Source organism: Tupaia chinensis, unplaced genomic scaffold, assembly GCF_000334495.1.
Source record: "Tupaia chinensis unplaced genomic scaffold, TupChi_1.0 Scaffold143594_1, whole genome shotgun sequence".
Lineage (NCBI taxonomy): Eukaryota > Metazoa > Chordata > Mammalia > Scandentia > Tupaiidae > Tupaia > Tupaia belangeri.
Genome location: NW_006203440.1, coordinates 140,861 through 163,002, shown reverse-complemented (window position 1 = coordinate 163,002; position 22,142 = coordinate 140,861). Strand labels below are relative to the sequence as shown.

At 40.6% G+C, this 22,142-nt stretch overlaps 1 protein-coding gene and 2 pseudogenes across 1 annotated transcript in view; 2 read left to right on the top strand and 1 right to left on the bottom strand.

Annotated features, from left to right (window-relative positions):
* LOC102497521 (zinc finger protein 629) overlaps window positions 1-6,106 on the top strand; it is a 70,936-nt gene extending 64,830 nt beyond the window's left edge. The window contains exons 12-14 of the mRNA XM_006164211.3: window positions 971-1,069; window positions 3,181-3,272; window positions 5,043-6,106. Coding sequence (XP_006164273.2) covers window positions 971-1,069; window positions 3,181-3,272; window positions 5,043-6,086 — 1,235 coding nt within the window. The 3' untranslated portion in view covers window positions 6,087-6,106. The remainder of the gene's footprint in view (window positions 1-970; window positions 1,070-3,180; window positions 3,273-5,042) is intronic.
* Window positions 6,105-6,992, top strand: LOC102496680 (regulator of G-protein signaling 10 pseudogene; annotated as a pseudogene).
* A 13,698-nt stretch (window positions 6,993-20,690) lies between these two features.
* LOC102468851 (protein transport protein Sec61 subunit gamma-like) lies at window positions 20,691-21,081 on the bottom strand (annotated as a pseudogene).
* Window positions 21,082-22,142: the final 1,061 nt, after the last annotated feature.

The window sequence follows — 22,142 nt, the reverse complement described above, 5'->3', positions numbered from 1 at the left end:
CATCACTTTTGGGATTTGAGCCCTGATTGGCCATGTGGGAATCCAGCCATGTAACTGCCATGCCAACGGCTGGCCCCAACACTGACGTTTTTAAAGATCCTGGAACATTTCTTGGCTAATGTCTCTCATAGCATAATGCAGCAGTAAATTGGAGTGGCATCTGAGTAGAACAGACTTATACATCCTTGACATATGCTAGTTAACAATCATATGCAGTATTTATTTATTTTTAAAGAATTACTATACAAGGTATTTACAAGGTAAATGCTATGTGAATAGTTTGAATATTATATTTATTTTTAGCTCTGTTATTTTTACTGTATATTGTATTTTTTTTTGTTTATTTTGAATTGTTTAAATCTGTGGTTGGTTGAATGTGCTGATATGAAACCTATATGCTGAGGCTTGAGTCCAAATGGTAAAAATAACAATTTATTCTTGAATTTCATTAGAAAAGAATACTCAGCCCACTGTGGAGACATTTTACATTTTCCTTTTTTGCTAAGTTTGATAATTTTGCATTCTGCTATTGATTTGGGGGTCAGCATCTACATCTTAAGGGCTTCACTGTGGCACAGAACCTGGATTTGTATCTGATAAAGGACCTTTTATGTTTCCTCTAATGAATGTGTAACTTGAGCTGACTTTCAAGTTTCTCTTTTTTTTTTTTTTATATTTTGAGAGGGGGAGAATGAAACATACACTTGATAGGATCCTATCACAATGCAGTACTCTTACCCAACGCTTCAGCCAGGATCATGGGTGTGCTTGCCCACAACCAGCATGCTTCAAGTTAACTCCTGATCCAAACTCCTACTTTTCCACATTGCAGAATGGTGTCCAGTATCCCATTCCACCACAGCTAGGGTGGTCTTCCTTACTCATCCTCAGTAGTTGTCTATGGACTTGATGATAATTACATTCACTAACACAGAACTCAAAATCTAGGTACTTTTGTTCTCACAAACAGGATATCAATTCTGCAAATCAAATCTGATTTTCCATTTGGAACAAGGTGAATTGATGTGGATGATGGAAGAAAGAAGATTTCCCCAAGTCCAGTGGTCAGGTAAGTTGTGAGTACTTGTGCCTCAATATAGGCAGGTGCCTGGTCAATAAGTATGTCCTTGAAATTACAAACTGCAGGTTTTGTAAAGTGAATGATGCTTTCTGTAACATGTAAGAGGACATTGGGAAAAGATTTTTCAGATATTGTTACTTCTTTCATATATCTGTCATAATGGATGCATCCTCTTGCCATAGCATTTAGTTTTGGGTGAAAGAATATTTATGTATTTCTTGGAATTATATTTTCTTATACTGACTGCTTTTCTTTCTCTTTTTTTCTAAGAATTATTTTATTTATTTATTTATTTATTTTTAATTTGACCAGAGAGGGACAGTGAGAGAGAGAAAAAATGAGAAAGCAAGCTGCCAGGTCCAGGACTCGAACCACAACTGGCCCTGTGGGAGTCCAGCACCCTTAATTGCCACGCCACTTCCCGGAACCATACTGACTGTTTTTCTAATCTTTGCTTTTAAAAATTTTTTATCTCCTTACCATTTGAAAATTTTTCTTTTTAGGTTTTGTCATAGGATGTGTGTATACTCACTGGAGAGAGACAGACAGTGAGAGGGAAAGTGAGAAATCACCCCCCAGGTGGATGGCTGCAGCGCAGTCCCTTTTCTGTTCTCCTCTCAGGATTTTGGGCACACATGCATATGTGTCCAGTGTTATTTATAAGCTGCCAGGTCTGGGACTTGAACTGTGGTTGACCATGTGGGAATTCAGCACTTTAATCAGCATGCTACCATTTGCATTTTTATACATTAATCCTGAAAATCTTTTCTTTTTTTTTTTTTAATTATTTTATTAGGAACCAGCAGTTGGCATAATGGCTATGTTGCTGAACATGTAGTCGACTACAGTTCAAGTCCCGGACCCAGTGACTTAAACGCAGGGCATGTGTGCATGCGTGCCCAAGACCCCAAAAGAAGAATGGAGGAGAAGGAATTGTGACATGACCATCCTCCCCTGGGGGGGTGATTTCTTGCTTTCTGTCTCTCTGTCTCTTTCTGTCTTTCTGGCGAGCACATGCGCCCTTATAGCAGAAACCTCTCCCATAAATAAATAAATAAATAAATAAATAAATAAAAATATAAATAAATAAAGAGAATTTTTTTATTTAACTTTATTTATTATTATTATTTTCCAGTTTGAACAGAGAGAGAGAGAGAGAAAGCCACTAGGTCCAGGACTTGAACTGTGATTGGCCATGTGGGAGTCCAGAGCCTTTAACCACCATGCTACCTGCTGGCCCCAAAAATCTTTTCTAATTGTCAATGTCCTATAATGCATTTCTTTTTAAAAAAAAAAATTATTTACTTAATTTTATTTATTTATTTATTTATTTTTAATTTGCTCTAGGGAATGTGTGCTCACTAGAGAAAGAGAAAGCGAGAAAGCAAGCCACCAGGTCTGGGACCCTTCACTCTAGTCAGACATGTGAGAGTCCAGTGTCTTAGGTACCACTCCACCTGCTATCCCCCATGATTCTTCGACACATTTGCTCCCTCTACATGCCAGGTTTTTTTTTTTTTTTTGAGAGGTTTTTGCTATAGAGCACATGCACTTACCAGAAAGACAGAGAGAGATAGAAAGCAAGAAATCACTCCCCAGGGGGATGGCCACGTCGCAATCCCCTTCCCCTCCATTATCCTCTCAGATTTTGGGCAGGCACGCACACGTGCCCAACATGAGTTTAAGCCACTTGGTCTGGGACTCAAATTGTGGTCGACTACATGGGAGTCCAGTGACACAACCATTATGCTGACTGCTGGTTCCCATGCCAGTTTTTAAAACACACTCACGTGGCCCTGTTTTTTTTGTTTGTTTGTTTGTTTTTGTTTTTGCCAAAGGGTGCCTATACTTGCTCAAGAGACAGTGAGAGGGATGACCACACTACATTCCCTCTTCTTCTGGGATTTTCGGCACACATGCACAAGTGCCTGGCATGAGTTTCGAGGTACCTGATCTGGGACATAAACCACAGTCAGCCATATGAGAGTCCAGTGCCTTTACCACTTCACCTCTATGCAACTTTCTGGCCCCAGGCCTGGATGTTTTTCAGTAGTTCATTCTCCTATTACCATGCTAACAATCTAACAATTTTTCCCCAGTTTTTGTAGGCAAGGAGCTTACACCGAAAAAAGAAGAAATGGTATCCATGCAACAGATCAGCAGAGAGAACACATCTATGATTAGGTCAATTGTAAGTTTGTTGGTTGTCGACTCTGGTCATTTAAATAAATACCAATTTGAATTTAGTGAGAAATTAACGTGAGTTAATAGCCATTACCTGACATTTTAAAGAAAACGAACATTTGCATATGTTTTTGCTGAAATAATTTTTAAAATCTATTAGGTTGTCAGAAAAGACATGACTTTTTTTATTTAAATGTATTTATTTACATTCATTTACTATACATCATTATAGCATTCAAAATGAGATTTTCCATCCAGAATACACTGAATTTTGACTCAATCAAGCACATCAACATACATGTTAATTTTCCATTTCTTGTTTCCTGTATATTTTGCTTTTTTTCCGCATCCCCAATTCCCTATCTCTCACCCTCTGCCATCTCCCACTTTCCTCCCACACTGTCTCTGGTATTCATGGTTGCTTTCTATGCCTTCCCCCCACCCCACCCCCACATTTTATTGATTCACTAAAGATCTTAATTAATCTAAATATTTTTAATAGCAAACACAGCTGATATATTCATATCCATGAACACAAGTCTAACTTTAACCATAAACCTCAGTGAGTAGAATGAATATACTATAAAGTAGCACCTAGCTAGGGCTATATAGCTTACTGCAGTTATCAAATAGGTATTTTTAATGCATTTTTTTTAATTTCAAGAAAAAGTTTTCATTTTTTTTTCTTTCCTGAAACATTTTTTTAAACATTAATTTACATTCATTCCCTAAGCATTGTCACAGCATACAAAATGTGATTTCCCTCCCAGAATATACTGCATAGTGGCTTAATCATGCATGTTATCATCAATAATTTTCCATTTCTAGATTGTGTATCTATATGTGTGTGTGTGTGTGTGTGTGTGTGTGTATACCTATTTTACCCCTATTTTACCCCTATTTTACCCCTATTTCTGACCCTCTGCCCTTTCCCACCCTCATCTCACACTATCTCTGGTGTCTACAGTTGTTTTCCTTTCCTCCTTTCTTCCCACATTTTATTGATCACACAATTTTTTTTTTTTTGGAGAGGTTTTTTTGCTATAGGATGCGTGCGCTCGCCAGACAGACAGAGAGAGACAGAGAGATAGAAAGCGAGAAATCACCCCCCAAGGGGGATGGCCACGCCGCAGATCCTTCTCCTCCATTCTCCTCTCGAGATCTTGGGCACGTACGCACATGTGCCCCGTGTGAGTTTTAAGCCACCAGGTCCAGGACACGAACCGCGGTCGACTACACAGGAGTCCAGCAACATAGCCATTACCCTCACTGCTGGCCCTGATCACACAATTTCTTAAATAATCTTACTACTTTCAATAGCAAGTTCAGCTGGTAATTTCAAGAAAAGCAGTTTTAACTTTAATTGTTCAAAGAAAGGCCAAGGAACTTTGCTTAAAACTTAAAGCCAGGAATCATGTTAGGATTCTGTTCAAATAGTAGGTACATGAACCTATCGACAGCTCAAGATGGGATAAAAATCTTTAAAACCGGACAACCAAGTCTAGAAGAAAATCAACAATACAACATGATGTACTTTTCTATGCAAAAATGTGTCATGACTTTTCCAATGACCCAATACAGACTTAATCAGGTAGTCCTACATTTGGATGTTACATAAAATCTTTGGCCTACAGAACAGTAAAATGTCATATGTATGCGAAGGACAATGGAAAGACTTTAACTGTAGACTAATAATAGCCTAAGATTTATATGTAGAGAAACTAATGTGTTGATGTGTGTGCTAATCATTAACAGCCTTTTGTTTCCTTCATGAAAGCAGAAATCTCATACTCAAGAAGACCCATTTAAATGGAATGATTTGGGAAAAGATTTCACTCATAGCTCTGCCTTGACTCAAAATTTGTTAACTTGCACAACAAAGAAACACTTTGTCAACAAACTGTGTGGAAAATCCCTTAGTGACTGCTTGTGCTTTAATCAGCACAAGAAAAATCAGACAGGAGGTAAATCATGTGAATGCCATCTGCATAGGAAAGTGTTCGATAATTGCTCCAACCTTAGGAAGCACAAGATGACTGATACTGGAGAGACTCCATATGAATATCATCTTTGTGGAAATGCTTTTATTGGTATGCCTGATCTTAGAAAACATATTGTTAAAAATCATCAAAATTACACTGAGGAGAAACCATATGAATGTCATCTGTGTGGGAAAACCTTCAGTCAGTCTTCTAAACTTAGAGTGCATAAGAGAACACACACTGGAGAAAAACCATATGGATGCCATCTGTGTGGAAAAGCCTTCAGTCAATCTTCCAACCTTAAACTTCATGAGAGAATGCACACTGGAGAAAAGCCTTATGAATGTCATCTGTGTGGAAAAGCCTTCAGTCAGTCTTCTAACCTTAAACTTCATGAGAAAACACATACTGGAGAAAAGCCATATGGATGTCATCTCTGTGGAAAAGCTTTCACCACTTCTTCTACCCTTAAACAACATGAGAGAAAACACAGTGGAGAGAAACCATATAAATGCCATTTCTGTGGGAAAGCCTTTAGTTATTCTTTTAGCCTCAGACAACATGCAAGAACACACACTGGAGAAAAACCATATGAATGCCACCTGTGTGGGAAAGCCTTCAGTCGACCTTTTGCCCTTGTACTGCATGAGAGAACACACACTGGAGAGAAACCATATGAATGTTACCTATGTGGAAAAGCTTTTCCCCATTCTTCTTCCCTTAGACAACATGAGAGAATACACAGTGGAGATAAACCATACAGATGTGATATCTGTGGGAAAGCCTTCATTCAGTCTTCTCACCTTAAACAACATGAGAGAACACATAGAAGAGAATGATAAGTAACTTCAACATATATTCTGATCTTAAGATGACATGATATCTCATTCTTCTCACCTTCCTCTGGCTCAGCCACCAAATTGCCCGGCTGCTCCTCCTCCCTCCCCGGGCCCCGTGGCAATGTTTAACCATGCTGTGAGCCAGCTGAGCAGGAAGCGGCTGCCATCAGGCATCCATGACAGTGATGGCAGTTCCAGCAGCAGCCACCAAAGCTTCAGGAGCACAACCAAATGTGCAGCTTCCCTGGAGAATCTGCTGGAAGACCCTGAAGGCGTGGAAAGATTTCGGGAATTTTTAACAAAGGAGTTCAGTGAAGAAAATGTTTTATTTTGGCTAGCATATGAAGATTTTAAGAAAACACAAAATAAGAAGCAGATGCAGGAAAATACAAAGGAGATCTATATAACCTATCTGTCCAGTAAGGCCTCATCACAAATGTATGTAGAGGGACAGTCTCAGCTCAATGAAAAGATCCTGGTTGAACCACACCCTCTGATATTCCAGAAGCTCCAGATCATCAATCTCGTGAAGTACGACAGCTGCAGCCACTTTCTAAAATCTGACTTGTTTTTAAAACACAAGCACACTGAGGAAGAAGAGGAGGAGCCACCCGATGTTCAGATAGCAGCTAAAAGAGCTTCAAGAATTTATAATACATGAGACTCACGAGCTGAGGCTGTCCGCTTTATAAAGCAAAGGAACTTCCTCTCAGGACTATGCAGGGGTTCTCATTGCTTTGTTCTTTGTAAGGACTGTGATGTACAAAACTCTTTTAGAAACGGTTTCTGAAATTAACGTAGAGTAACCTACAGTCATCCTTACTCTTCATTTGATAGACACAAATTCATATGGAAGAAAAGTAATTTTTGTTTTTTGTTTTTGTTTTTTTTTGAGAGGGTTTTTTTTTTTTTTCACTGTAGGGCACGTGTGCTTGCCAGACAGACAGAGAGAGACATAGAGACAGAAAGCAAGAAATCACCCCCTAGGGGGGATGGTCATGCCACAATCCCTTCTCCTCCATTCTCCTCTCGGGATCTTGGGCATGCACGCACACACGCCCGGTGTGAGTTTTAAGCCACCGGGTCCGGGATGTGAACTGCAGTTGACTACATGGGAGTCCAGCGACATAGCCATTACGCTAACTGCTGGTTCCCTGGAAAAAAAAGTTTTATGTGAAAATTGTATGTGTTATATTTTCAGTCAGTGATCTCATTATATACTTCTTTGTTTTGATATCGCTTCTCTTCTAATGAATGTAGTCATCTTCAACAACAGTTCTCAGCTTAAAGACACTAGGGTATTTATATAGGGAAGAACCCCTATTTAAGTAATCAGTGTGGGTATGCCTCCCTGTATAATTTATTGTTAAGCAATATAAGCATACTGGTGAATCCCTTGGTCTCTAGTAGTTATATACAATCACTCAACCAAGCACTATGCTTGGTGTGTACACAAACTTACACAAAATCAAGGAATCACTATTAAAACAGGAAACAAGTGAATGAAGTTCGTTAAGAAATGCCTCATTTGGGAGCCAGCAGGTGATGCGGTGGTTAAGGGCGTTGGACTCCCACATGGCTGACTATGGTTCAAGTTCAGGACCTAGCAGCTTCTTTTCTCATTTTCCTTCTCTCTTGTGTGCTCTGTCCCACTCTGTTCAAAATTAAAATAAATAATTTTTAAAAAAGAGAAATACCTCATATGGAGCCAGCCAGTGGCGTAGTGTTTAAGGTGCTTGATTCCCATGTGATGTACTGTGGTTTGAGTCTCACATCCAATAGCTTGAAACTCACTCTGGGCTCATGTGTGTGCACCCAAAATCCTGAGAGGAAAATGGAGAAGGGGTTGCAGTGTGGCCATACCCCCCTGTGGGGTGATTTCTTGTTTTCTGTCTCTCTGTCTGTCTCTGTCTTTCTGGTGAGTGCCTGCACCCCATAGCAAACCCCACATGGCTGACTGCTGTTCAAGTCCTAGAGCTGATGGCTTGAAAACCACACAGAGTATGTGTGCATCTGTGCCTGAAGTCCTGGGAGGAGAATGGAGAAGTGATTGTGGCATGGTCATCCCACTGGGGGTCGATTTCTCACTTTCCCTCTTCCTGTTTTTCTCCAGCAGACTCATGCACCCTATGGCAAAACCCTTAAAAATGAATAAATAAAAACCAGGTTGATGCTAAAAAGTCTGTACCTGGCAGGAGCAGGGCTATTCCAGAAGACCTTTGAGTGCATATATATATGATTTGATGAAGATCCTCTTGTGGATCCGGAATTGGGGAATCCAATCTTTGGGGTTGAATGTGATTCTGTGAGGAAAGGAGATAAGTGGGTATCTGTGCATATAGGTGGCTGAAGTCGGAAATCTCTGGCCCTGGAGGTTTCCTGAGGATGATGGTTAATTTCATATGTCCAGTTGATTGTATTAAGGGATATCAAGACATCTGGTAAAACATTGTGTGTGTTTATGAGAGTGTTTCTGAAAGAGATTAGCATTTGATTGAGTGAAGTTCAGTTGGCACCAATGGGGCAATCAATACCTATTCCTTTGGAATAAAAATAAGCAGGCTCAGGAAGGGCAAATTTCATCTCTGAGAGGTAATCCTTTTGTCCTTGGATATGGGCTATCTATACTATTCTTTCTCAGGCTGTCAACTTAGGCTGTAAATTTTACAATTGGCTTCTCTTTTGTTTTCAGGCTTGGTTTTATAATAGAGCTACATCTTCAGCTTGCAGACTGCAGATCATAGGGTGTCTCAACATCCATCATTGCATGAGCCAATTCAGCACGATAAATCCCTTTATATAATCTATAGATCTGTATCTGTCTATTGCTTTCTATACCTTCATGGTTCTGATTCTCTAGAGAATCCTAACAGAATGCAGCACCCAGGACTGGTTTCTGTCCTTCTTCCCAGGTGCCCCTAGTCTCTAGTTCCCATCCTGACCAGAGGAGACAGGAGGAACAGTAGCCTGACATTAGTCTGGGAGGGAGTTGGGCCTGTTGTCACAAGGATCAGGGAACATTCCCAACCCAACACCAAGTAAGTGCTTGTAATTTGATAAAATCTTTGAGATCCTGACACTCCTGAGACAACTTTGAAGACATCTTGCATTCCTTCCTTCCTCTGCCAAACTAGTTCTTCCTCCACAAATCCTCAGAAGATCCTGCACAGAAATGCAGTGCTGGAGACCAGGGAAACCAGAGTCTGTGGGTGATTATACAGTGCCCTGTGCAAAGACTCCCTTCATGGAATTGGTTTGAGGTCCCCTGTGATAGCTCCAGGGCTTTTGAAGTGTACACCTGAGTCTTGATGTGAACTTCATCAGCCGGTCGATTTTCATCAGAAGTCACTTCTTTTTAAAAAATTTTTACTTTTTTTTTGTTTTTTACTTTTACAGAGAGAGATTTTTGCAGTAGGGTGCATGGTTGCTGGAGAGACACAGAGAGAAAGAAAGTGAGAATATTACTCCCTCCCCCCCAGGGGGGATGGCCATGCCGCAGCCCCTTCTCCATTCTCCCATTCTCCTCTTGGGATCTTGGGCACGTTCACATATGCACCCAGTGTGTTTCAAGTGACCAAGTCCAGGATTCAAATCGCGGTTTATTACCTGGGAGTCCAGCATTGTAAGCATTGCTCCATCTGCTGGTCCCATGAGAAACCACTTCTGTGTGTGTTCTTCATTCCTTACTTTCTACTTCTGGATTGTGTTTGCTTCACTTCCAACACAGTATTGTAAGTGAATGAATAAATGTGTGACTCTTCTGACTGGCAGAGAGTCACCTGAAGCACACATGGAATAACTACTCAAGACAGATCTGAGTCAAGAGGAAGAGGCCATACCAGGTATGCACCCACTAAGTCTGTCTAGTCCTCTGTATTTATTTGGGCAAAGGAGAAAGGAAAATTATTTTTTAGAGAATCAGAAAAATGAGGATTTCCAGAACAGGTTAGTTTTGGTATTGATTAGGAGGGTAAGACTGAATGACACTAGAAGCTATACAGAATACCTTGGAATCTGGAAAATATGTTTGTCAAATCACACCCATTTAATTGCTTCCTGTTTTTTGCAAGCAGGAAAGCAGGTATTGGCCTCCTGTTTGAAAGCAGAAAGGCCATTTCCTGAGCATGCATTCACTCACTCACTCAGAATCCACGGATTTATGGTGTTCTAGAAACATGGCAATTCTGTTATTCTCTAACATAAATACATCCAAAGATGATACTTTATAAGAGGAAAAAATGAGCTCAGTGTTAGTACAGGATCATCCAGGTGATCTCAACAGAATCTCAGGACAAAAGCTCGACTAATCAAGCTGAGATTTGCCGTGTTCACCTATTGCAACTCTTAACCCTTCAAGTGGTCACGTCTTCATGCAGGGGAGTTGTAATCTTTTTTGTTTCAACACATGAAACTTTCAGCACATGAAATATAAACTTTTTTTGCCCAAAGTTTCCGTAATTTGACTCACAAACCAGATCTTGGTAAATCTTTGCTTTCAAGGTAGAGGTGTCTTGATATGTCAAACAGGACTGATAGGTCAGAGCACTCAGTGATCAAAAGTGCTACAAACAAGGGAATTCTCACAACAGAGGTTAGGTCTTCCCAGTGACTGATGTAGACATAACTCTCCTTAGATACCCTGCACTGATTTTTAGAGAAATCACTTTTATATCAGGCCATCTTGTTGATGCTCATCAGATGCCAACCAACAACCATTGTGCACAGGAAGAGCTTTAATGTCTTCTGAAAAAAATGACTAGTTCTTCAGGAAGGAAGTTTTTCTAAAAGCTGCCTATAAACCTTGTATTGTAATAAAGATTGTAATAGAAAAAAATTATGCAATGCACTGTCACCTCTTTGAGATCATGCCACAATTTTTATCTAATAATTCCCAGTCATGGAAACAGGACAGAGAGATGGTGGACAAAACTTTGTTTCCTCAGACACCTATCTTATGGGCTCTGCTGATCATAGGGGTCCTTCAAACGATGTATAACCCATGTAGACTCAGGAGGAATTGGTTCAGTTGATTTGGAGCTCCCGAAGCACACACTGTACATAAATGTGAATACAGATTTGATGGGCTGGTGGGGAGCAAGGCTGAGTGGTTTACACAGGCAGATTGTTTTTTTTTTCATTTTTTTATTTTTATTTTTTTATTTTTTGCTGTAGGGTGCATGTGCTCCCCAGACAGAGACAGAGAAACATAAAGTGACAAATCACCCCCCAGGGGGGATGATCACACCGCAATCCTTTCTCCTCTGTTTTCCTCTTGGGATCTTGGGCACGCATGCACACGTGCCCGGCATGAGTTTTAAGCCACCGGGTCTGGGACGCAAACTGCAGTCTACTACGTGGGAGTCCAGCAACATAGCCATTACGCTAACTGCTGGTCCCCTCCAGGCACAATTATTGATATATCCTAAGTAAAGGGGGTTGAAAGAAAGCATAATGGGGGTCATATACCTGGATTTTTTGTCCTCCCCACCAAATGTTGTAGAGTCCTCTGTGTCCCTTTTTGAACAGGACTGAAAGAAGTGAGCTTAGCTCAGGGAAAATAAAGTCAGCCCTAGAGACATGAATGGTAATGGGCATGGCTGTTGCCTCTCTTTGTGAACCTTAGGCTTCTTTATGTTCCCTTGCCTAAGAGAAACTTATCTTCCAAAATTTATATACATTTGAGAAACACATTTACATTTTTCAACAAACTTAAAACTTTAAGAAGCTAACTAATAATGGGAAAACAAGTGAGTATCCTTTTTGGACATAATACTTGAAAATTTTCAGCAGCACAAGCAGTTAAATTTGCTTTTGCCAAAATCCAAACAGCATGAACTTGAGAATTTCTAGAAGAAATACAAAAAGAAATATTAACTTACATATTTCACATTAAAAATTTAAAAAGAAAATTTAGGTTTACTTCATGACTGTGATAGAGATTAGTACCCTCAACAGAGGCTCATGCCATGAGCCTTCACCTTTCTCAGCCAGCTGGGGTTATAGCCCATGACCAGCATGAACAGGTCGATGCAGGCACTGAATACAGATCTATATATGGATGCTGCATCACTTGACTAGCATATTAGCACTGCACTACCATGGCTGGCCCTAAAATTTATTAAAAGGAAAAATGAGGCTACAGAAATGTGAAAATTGAGTTTTATTTTTTGAGAGGTTTTTGCTACAGGGCACATGCTCAACAGACATAGAGACAGAAAGCTAGAAATCACCCCCCAAGGAGGGGTGGGGTGGTCATGCCGCAATCCCTTCTCCTCCATTCTTCTCTTGGGATCTTGGAAGCATGCACACGCGCTTGGCGAGAGTTTAAGCCACCGGGTCCAGGACTCAAACTGCAGTTGACTACAGGGAGTTCAGCGACATAGTCATTACGCTAACTGCTGGTCCCGAGTTTTATGTATTTTTTCACTGTTAATGTGAAACACATTTCTATGAAATGTCCCTCAAAATACTCAAAAAATATTTCATTAGATAAAAGCAAATTCCACATATCTCCCAGAGTATGCATTTTGTCTTATCCATACTTGCCATACAATATTCAAAAATAGAAGATTAAAAACATTAAAATACCTCATATTTTGCAAGTTTACTGTATTTTCCCAGATAGCTTTGGAGATGATAAAGACAAATGTGAAATTTAATGTTTAGATTAATGACAAGTAGGACCAGCAGATGTTGTAGTAGTAGTTAGACTGCTGATCTCCCACATGGCCAACGCTGGTTTGAGTCTGGACCCTATGGCTTGAAAATCATGCCAGGTGTGTGTGTGTGTGTGTGTGTGTGTGTCAATATCCAAGATCTCTGGAGGAGAACTGAGAAGGGATTGTGGTGTGCCCATCCCCCTTGGGGATGATATCTCATTTTTCCCCCTCACTGTCTCTACCACAAGTACACACCCTATGGCAAAAACCTTCCAAGAAATTAATGACAAGGAAATTAAGATAAATCATTCACATTTATCTGAAAGGTATTTGAATTCATGAATCATCTGTAGTGTGAAATAGAACAAATTATGTGTAAATGGGAAAGTTTTATATACACACACAGTAATTTTGTTCTTTACAGCAACGTGCCAGGCCACCTCTCTCCCTACCGAGTCCTGGCCCAGTGAAGTACCAGCATCTGGGTTCATACTGCGTTCCACCTCCAGTTGAACATGAAATAAAAATGGAAAATACAGCCTGTGGTCCTCAGTGTAAAACTGCACATTCTAACATTCCATAGGGGCGAGTATGACATTTTACATTCTAAATAGTTCCTCATTCTAAAGAACAAGTCACAGGCCAGAGCCATAGAGGCTCCTCATCCAACCACCACACACATTAACCTTCACTGAGGAGCCTTACTCCCAGCCTTCAAGGCTCACAGCTCCAAGTTTGTGACGCCTTTAACTCAGGAGGGTGGGAGAGGGGAGGCGAGCAGCCTGGCCCCATACTAGTGTGGATTGGAAGGTTCCTCTGGGCTCAAGAATAGGCAGACCCACAAAGGGCCCTGGAGCCCTATGCTCCTCCTAGGCCATGCCCCACCCTTAATCACGGTTCTGTTGTGACCTCAAACTGATGTTTCGCATTTAAGTTCCCACTCTTGTAGTTTCAGTATTTCCAGTTCACACATTAATCAGTGTTCCCTCTCCTATTTTCCACACCTGGGGCTCACTGTGGACATCACAATCTCTGCCCCTTTGCCGTGAGATGCTCCAAGGACAGTTGCACTGACAGGTCCGAGGTCTGTTTCCATTTCCAGATAAAATCTCTAGGCCTGATCCCCACCTGGGTCTCTGCTTTCGCTCTCTTCACTGTCTCCCCTCCTTACCCCATTTAAAGTTCCTACTCAGGGTGTGAATTCTCACTTCTTGAGGGCAGTGCAAGGTCCCTCCACTGTCTTCACTCCCTGGGCACCTGTGGGTGCTTGCCCCAAATCCCAAAAGGAGTAATAGAGCAGGGATTGTGGTGTGACCACAATTCCTTGTGGAGGTGCTTTCTCACTTACTTTCCCCAACTCTTTCTCTGGGAAACACAGAGGCCCTCTAGTAAATTAGGAAAAAAATTACGAAAACAGAAGAGAAAAAAATGTTGCAAGTGTCAAACATGTTTTCAAAATTACTTCCTCACTTGTTATAAACAAGGAACTAAACTTAATAAATATGCATTTATGACGGTTTTCAAGATTGCTTGTTGCAGAACTTTTTTTATTTCCACTTCTTTCAAAATATTGTATCATCATGGGACCAGCAGTTAGCGTAATGGCTATGTCGCTAGACTCCCATGTAGTCGACCACAGTTCGAGTCCCGGACCCGGCAGCTTAAACTCATGCCGGGTGTGTATGCATACATGCCCAAGATCCCAAAGGAGAATGGAGGAGAAGGGATTGCGGCATGGCTATCCCCCTTTGGGGGGGGGGGGGCGGCTCTCCCTGTGGGGGGGGGGGGGGGAGGTGTGATTTCTCGCTTTCTGTCTCTCTGTCCCTGTCTTTCTGGCGAGTGCACATGCCCTATAACAAAAACCTCTCAAAAAAAAAAGAATTAAAAAAATGAAATAAAAATTTTAAAAATATTGTATAATCATGATATGCTTAAAAATGGTAGTCTAGCTTTCTACTGTTTGGCAGATTTTAAAGAGTTTTAAAGCTAACACCTAGGAGTATGAATGATAAATCTTCTTGTGAGGTTATGTTTACCTTTGAAAGAAACTGCACAAATGTCTTCCAAATTGGCTGTAGCAACTGCCATGTTGTTCTGTATCTTTGTTAGCAATTGGTATGGTTTGTATTTATATTTTTGCGATTCTAAGTGGTGTGTAGTAACATCTTAGTGCTTTAAAGATCTGCTTTTCCCTAATGGCATGCAATGCTGATCGTCTTTTTGGATGCTTATTTACTATTTATTTGTCTTAATTCAGAGATTTCTGACCAGCTATTTTCAAAATCAAGGTGTGTTTGTTCCTATTGTTGACTTTTACTTTTTTTTTTTTTTCAGTGAGTCCTTTTTCATATGCATGTTTTGCTGACTGATATTTCTCCCTGTCTGGATCTCCTTGATAGACCTAGAATTTAACTGAAAAAAACTTAGAGAAACTCAAATATGTGGAAATTAAACCACACACTCCAAAATTACCAATGGGCCAAAGAAAAAAAAATCAAAAGAGAAATGCAAAAATATACTGAAGGGAATGAAAACAAAGTTACAACCTACAAAACTTATGAAAGATAGCCAAATCCATTGTTAGAGGGAAATTTATAGCTATAAATTCCTGGAGTAATAAAAAGAAAGATCTCAAATCAGTAAAATAACTGTTTACCTGTGAGAGGCTATGCACCGGCAAGTCTGCTGAGGTTTCTCAGCGAGCAAACAATTACCATGATTGGTTCCCTTCAAAAAACCTGATCTTTGAAACTTTGCTCTGATTGGCCACTAGAATCCCTCAAATTTGCATATCCGGCACCTCATGATTGGTCCAAAAGGAACCAATCATAACCCACTGTTTACAACCAATCACAACCCACTGTTTACAACCAATCACGGCCCACCGTTTACAACCCACCAGCGTGTATATAACCACAATGCCTGGCCCACAGTAGCCAGACGACAAAGACAACCAGGAAGACGACGACGACGACCAGGAAGACGACTACAACCAGGAAGATGACGACTGAGGAGCCTGAAGAGCCTGAAGAGTTGAAACACCGCGCAGTCTCCAGACAACCCTGAAGATCCTGAAGAGTTGACACTGCATCGTCTCCAGACGACCTGGGAGACCCTGAAGAGTTGTAACACTACATCGTCTCCGGACGACCCTGAAGAGCTGTGACACCGCGTCGTCTCCGTGCTGCTCACAGTAGACGACGCGACCCTTAAAGAGCTGTGACACTGCGTTGTCTCTGTGCTGTACCGTGCTGCCCACAATAAACGGACGACACTGTCGTCTCTGTGTTGTAACACTACGCGGCTTGTCCTGGCTCTCACTCCTTCACTCAGGAAACCTGTTCGGCTGTCCCCCTGGGTCGGGACATTTACCTAAAGACACCAGAAAGAGAAGAGTAAATGGAATCTAAAGTAAGCAGGAGGAAGGAAACAATAATTACAGCTAAAACCACTGAAACAGAGTACAGAAAAACCATAGAGAAAAACATTGAAACCAAAAGCAAGTTCATAAAGGTTCAACAAAATTGACAAATCCTGTTGTTGTGAACATTTATTCTGCATATGCAACTGTTAAGTGAGTTGTAGGATGCAATGACTGGAGGTACAAGGTAAGTGGTGCTGCTGGGAACCCATTTCCCCTTAGGAATGTTGACCAGATTGGAGGGAATCCAGACTATCCCTTTAAATAGACAGAAATAAACCAGATGGTTTAATATGCCAAAAGTAACTTTTCCTTCCGCTCCCTTTTCATGTCCTATCAGCTTGTACAGGCCTTCATTGCAAGTGCAGAGATTCATGCCGCTGCCATGACTATCTTCTATGAAAGTTTCCCCTGAGTAAATATTTGACCACCAATCTGGAGAGTCTGCCTCTTATCTTTATTTGACTTTGTCCTTTGCTTATGGAAAGGCACTTCTCAGTTCAGGCAGGGAGTTTTCCAACATTTACCTAGACTATCCCCCCCCAAAAAAAGACTCAAATAACAGAAATCAGAAATGAAAGAGGGAACATTTCTAGTGACCTCACAAAAATAGAATAAAGAAAAATAACATGAGCAATGGTATGCCAATATATATTAGATAATTTAGAAGAAATGAACAAATTTATAGAAACACAAAACTGTTGCAACTGATGGAAGAAATAATCTGGGACCAGCAAGATGGCATAATGGTTACATTGCTGGACTTCCACATGACCGACCGTGGTTTGAGTCCCAGACTTGGTGGCTTTAAGCTCACACTGGGCGTGTGTGCATGTGTGCCCAAAATCCTGAGAAAAGAATGGAGGAGAAGGGATTGCAGCATGGCCATCCCTCCTGGGGAGTGATTTCTCACTTTCTGTCTCTCTGGTGAAGTGTATACACCCTATAACAAAAATCTCAAAAAAAAAAAAAAAAGAAAAAAGAATAAAGAATATGAATAAGCTTATAACAAATGAAGAGATTGAAGTAGTAATAAATAAAAGAAATTAAAAAAATAAACCAACTGGGACCAGCAGATGGCGTAATGGCTATGTTGCTGGACTCCCATGTAGTTGACCACAGTTCAAGTCCTGGACCCGGTGGCTTAAACTCTATAGGGCGCATGTGCGTGCATGCCCAAGATCCTGAGAGGAGAATGGAGGAAAAGGGTTTGTGGCATGGCCATACTCCCTGGGGAGTGATTTCTCGCATTCTGTCTCTGTCTCTCTCTGTCTTTCTGGCAAGTGCACGCACCCTATAGCACAAAAAACTGTCTCCAAAAAAAAAAGAAAAAAAAAAAAGCGACCAATTACACAGCTGGCTCCATGATGCAACAGTGATGTGCTGGTTGGGAGAGGCCAGATCCCACATGGCAACCTTTTTTATTTTGAATTTTTTTTTAATTTTGTATTTATTTTATTTTATGTTTACTCACTGAACATCATCACAACATACAAAATGTGATTTCCCATCCAGAATACACTGTATAATGGCTTAATCATACAGGTTATCATCAACAAATCATTTTCCATTTCTTGTTTTATATATACATATGTATACCTATCATATGTATATACAATATATATATATATATGTATAGATAGATATCTTTCTCTATAGATAGATAGATAGATAGATAAATTTATTCCCTATTTCTCACCCTCTGCCATTTCCCACTCTCCTCCCACATTGTCTCTGGTACCTACAGTCCACATAGCAACTTTTATTTGAGTGCATGTCAGCTTGGAGCACATCAGGCACACTTGTGAGTGTCCAGGATTCCACAGGCTGAAGGACTGGAGGATGGATATCATGATGCGACCAGCCTCTGAAGATGCTGTTTATCTCTTTTTCTCATTCACATGAATGTGTATGTATCCTTGCATGAGTAAAAGGGGAAAAAAATCACAACTACATACTAAGAAGAGTCCAGAAACAATAGTGGTAAATTCTCCAAAAACATTTGGAGAATATTTAGTATCAATTCTTTCTTAACTCTCCAAAAATAGAAGCAGCAGAGACACTTCCCAACTCATTCCATGAGGTCCAATAGTACCATAGTAACAAAACCATACAAAGATGTCACAAGGAAAGAAAAATTAAGGCTAACATATCTTAGAATATAGATATAAAAATCTTCAACAAAACATCAGTAAACAGAATCCAGCAACACATACAAATAATTATACCCCATGGCCAAAGTGGATACATCCCAGATACATACAAGGTTGGTGAGCAGCCAAAAATAATTTAGTATAAAAAATTTTGCCATACAATAATAAAACATGATTATGTCAGTCAGTACAGAAATTAAATATAACAAAATCCATCCTATGGTGATGAAAATATTTAACAAATTAGGAATGGAAGTGAACATGTCAGACTAATAAAGGACATATGAGAAATCTACAACTAACATTATACTTAATGGTCAAAGCCTGTATACTTAAGATTGGAAACAAAATAAATATAACTACTCTTACCATATCTACTGTTCATTGTACTAGAGGTACTAGCCAGGACAATTTGGCAATAGAAATAAACAATGGCCTAGCTGTGATATCACAGGCTGGATACTGCTGCTTTGCAGGTTGAGGCCACATAGGTTCTATTTCCAGCCCATCCTAAAAAAAGCAGGCAAGGTGGCAAGTGCATGTAATCTTACTTATTCATACTTGTGAAGGTAAAACAGGTGGATCCCAACATGGTGAGACCTCATCTAAAAGCAAAATAAAACAAAACGCAAACACAAAGGAAGATAAAAGAGAGCAAGAGGTACAATAATCTTTATTGTTAGCATGACCTTGTATTTATAATATTGGAAGGAGCAAAACCTATTAAAAATAATAAACAACTTTGCTAAACTAGCAGGATACAAGGTAAACATACAAAATTTAACAGTATTTCTGTACACAAGCAATGAACAATCCAAAAATAGAGCAAGGAAAATAATTCTAGTTAAAACAAAACTACAATACTTCGGAATAACTTTAACATAAGAAATGTAAACTTGGGGGGGCCAGCAGTTAATGTGAAGGTTAAGGTAGCTGGATCCTACATGACCCACTGCATGGTATAAGTCCCATATTCAGTGGCTTGAAAAACACACCAGAAACATGTATATGCATACTCAACATCCTGAGAAGGGAATGAAGGGGAAAGGACTGCATTGTGGCCATCCTCCTTGTGTGATTTTTTGCTTTCATTTTCTCTGTGTGTCTGTGTCTCTTAGGAGAGTGCACCTAGTCTATAACAACAACAATATAAAAAGTATAAACTTGAACACTAGATCTGAAAGGTTCTAGCCAGAGACTAGCTAGCCCCCCTTTGTCCAAAGAATACCCGACGACTCCAAACAACCACAAAAACTGGTTCTTGATGGAAAATACAAGAGGTTTTATTGCTAGCGTGCTAGGGCTTCACTCCCGGTCATACAAGATGCGGTGGCGAGAGAAGCCCTGAACAAAGGAGCATTCAGGTTATATAGACATTAAGTCCCTGGGGTGAGGGGAGGGAAAGAATGAGGAAGCAAGATAAGGGGCTTCTTAGGGTATGGTTGTGACAACTAGCTTAGGCAGGAATTTTTACACAAGTGGGCTGGCTACAAGGACATTTTTGCAGATGTTGCAACTAGGTCAGGTCAGATAAGCAGGGTGGTCTAGTTTTGGTTTTCTGGAGAGGGGAGGGGGTTGCGAAAGGGCTGACTTTCTGCACGGAGCTGAGCTGGTTTGCGGGAAGTCTAGCAGGCCCTGGGGGTTTGCATAGCTCAGGGTTGTTTATCATCAGGGTAGTACAGAAGCAAAAAGGCAAAAGTTAACTGTTAATGGACAAGATTGAATTTTTATTCTTTCAGATCTACAATACAAGCTTAGTGTTGGAAACAACTAGGTATTATCCCTGAGCATCCTCTTCTTGGCTCTGAAAACTTTACCTGCAGAGGGAGAGGAAAGAGATTGCATTCTTGCCTTTATATTATTAGAAGAGGGTTTCGGGCCCAGCAGTTAGCATAATGGCTATGTCACTGGACTCCCATGTAGTCGACCGCGGTTCAAGTCTCGGACCTGGTGGCTTAAACTCACGCCGGGCACGTATGAGTGCGTGCCTAAGATCCCAAGAGGAGAACGGAGGAGAAGGGATTGCAGAGGAGAAGGGATTGTGGAGGAGAAGGGATTGCGGCATGGCCATCCCCCCTGGGGGGTGATTTCTCGCTTTCTGTCTCTCTCTGTCTGGCGAGTGCACGTGCCCTATGGCAAAAGCCTCTCCAAAAAAAAAAAAGGAAGTAGATTTAGGATGAGCTCTACACATCTGAGTGTGTATTACTATCTATTTTTTAATTTTGAAATTGTTTACATTTAGAAATAGAAAACATCTTGGAAAGAAAAAAAAAACACAAAATAAATAGGCAAAGTTTTATTCCATGGGCTTCTCAGATTCTCATTGTTCACCAATCTCCAAGATGAATAAAAAAAATCTTCAGAAAAGTATTCAGCACCCCACAATGATGTTATTAATAGGAATATGGATCAATTTCACAGAGAGATCAAGGAATCCCATTAAAGGAAATCCTATTGCTGTTGCCATGACAATTTCCTGGAATTCTTTTTTTTTTTTTTTTTAAGAATTATTTATTTATTTATTTCCATTTGTTATTGTTATTTTTTTCTTTATTTGATGAGAGAGAGAGAAAGAGAAAGGGAGAACGCAAGTCACCAGATCCAGTACTTGAACCATAGTTGGCCATATGAGAATCCAGCGCCCTTACCCACCACACCACCTGCTGCCCCCTCCCTTTTTTTTTTTTAATCAGGTTTGGTGTATCTTTTAACCAGCTGAATTGAGTCCAACTTGGCTCAACAAACTGCATTAACTGATCCATGATTGTCTTACCTATTGCCACTTAAGATACCCTCCATTTTTTGGATGGAAGATTGAAGGCCTACAAAAAATGGGAATGACAATTTATATCTTAGAGAGTATCAAGCAAATTCCCCCAACCCAACCAATGCCAATCATTCCATATTTAAAGGATCCCCAGATCTCATACCAACAGGTGTTAAAGAGATTTGGGGGTGGGTGACGACCAGCAGATGGTGTTAATGGTTACATCTCTGGACTCCCATGTAGTTGATCATGGTTTGAGTCCAGGACCCAGTGGCATCCATGCTGGGCATGTGCATGTGTGCGTGTGTGCCTAAAATCCTGAGAGGAGAATGGAGGAGAAGGGATTGCGGTTGTAGCCAACCCCCCCTAGTGGGCGATTTCTCACTTTTTGTCTCTCTCTGTCTCTCCAGCAAATGCACATGTCCTATAGCAAAAATCTCTCTCTTAAAAAAAGAAAGAGATACATGGGATCTAGGGGTCTGAGGAAGAGAGGCTAGAAGTTCCAAAGTCAGACATGTAGGGTCTTGGAAGATCAAGGCTGAGTCCCTGAATTTGCAGAATAGAGTCACTGAGAGGCAACTGTAGGATGATAGAAGACTGAAGAATTTGAACAAGGCAGGGAATACATTAGAAAAAGAGCAAAGCAGGGTTAGGGTACTGGACAAAAGTCAAGTCTCTCACACACCCCCATCAATCTACCCCCACATTTCACCCAAACTGCCATCCCATGTTCATGCCTACATCAACCTGAATCATTCAATCCTGGCATTTCCCTGTTGGAACAGGAACAAGAAGTAATAGTGAAAGCTCTGAGAAACCCTTTGCCTAGTTTGAGGTGGCAGAAACCAGGAAAGCAATGGCAAAATTGAGGTACATACCACATGCAAAAAAAGGAAGCAAACAGAAACAAAAAGGAAAAAGAAACACTCTGTGGACCAGTAGGGGGTTAAGATGCTGGAATCCCATATGGCCAGCCATTGTTTGAGTCCCATGGCCAGCCATTGTTTGAGTCCCGACCCAGTAGCTTGAAAAAATCACACTGGGAGCATGTGCTTG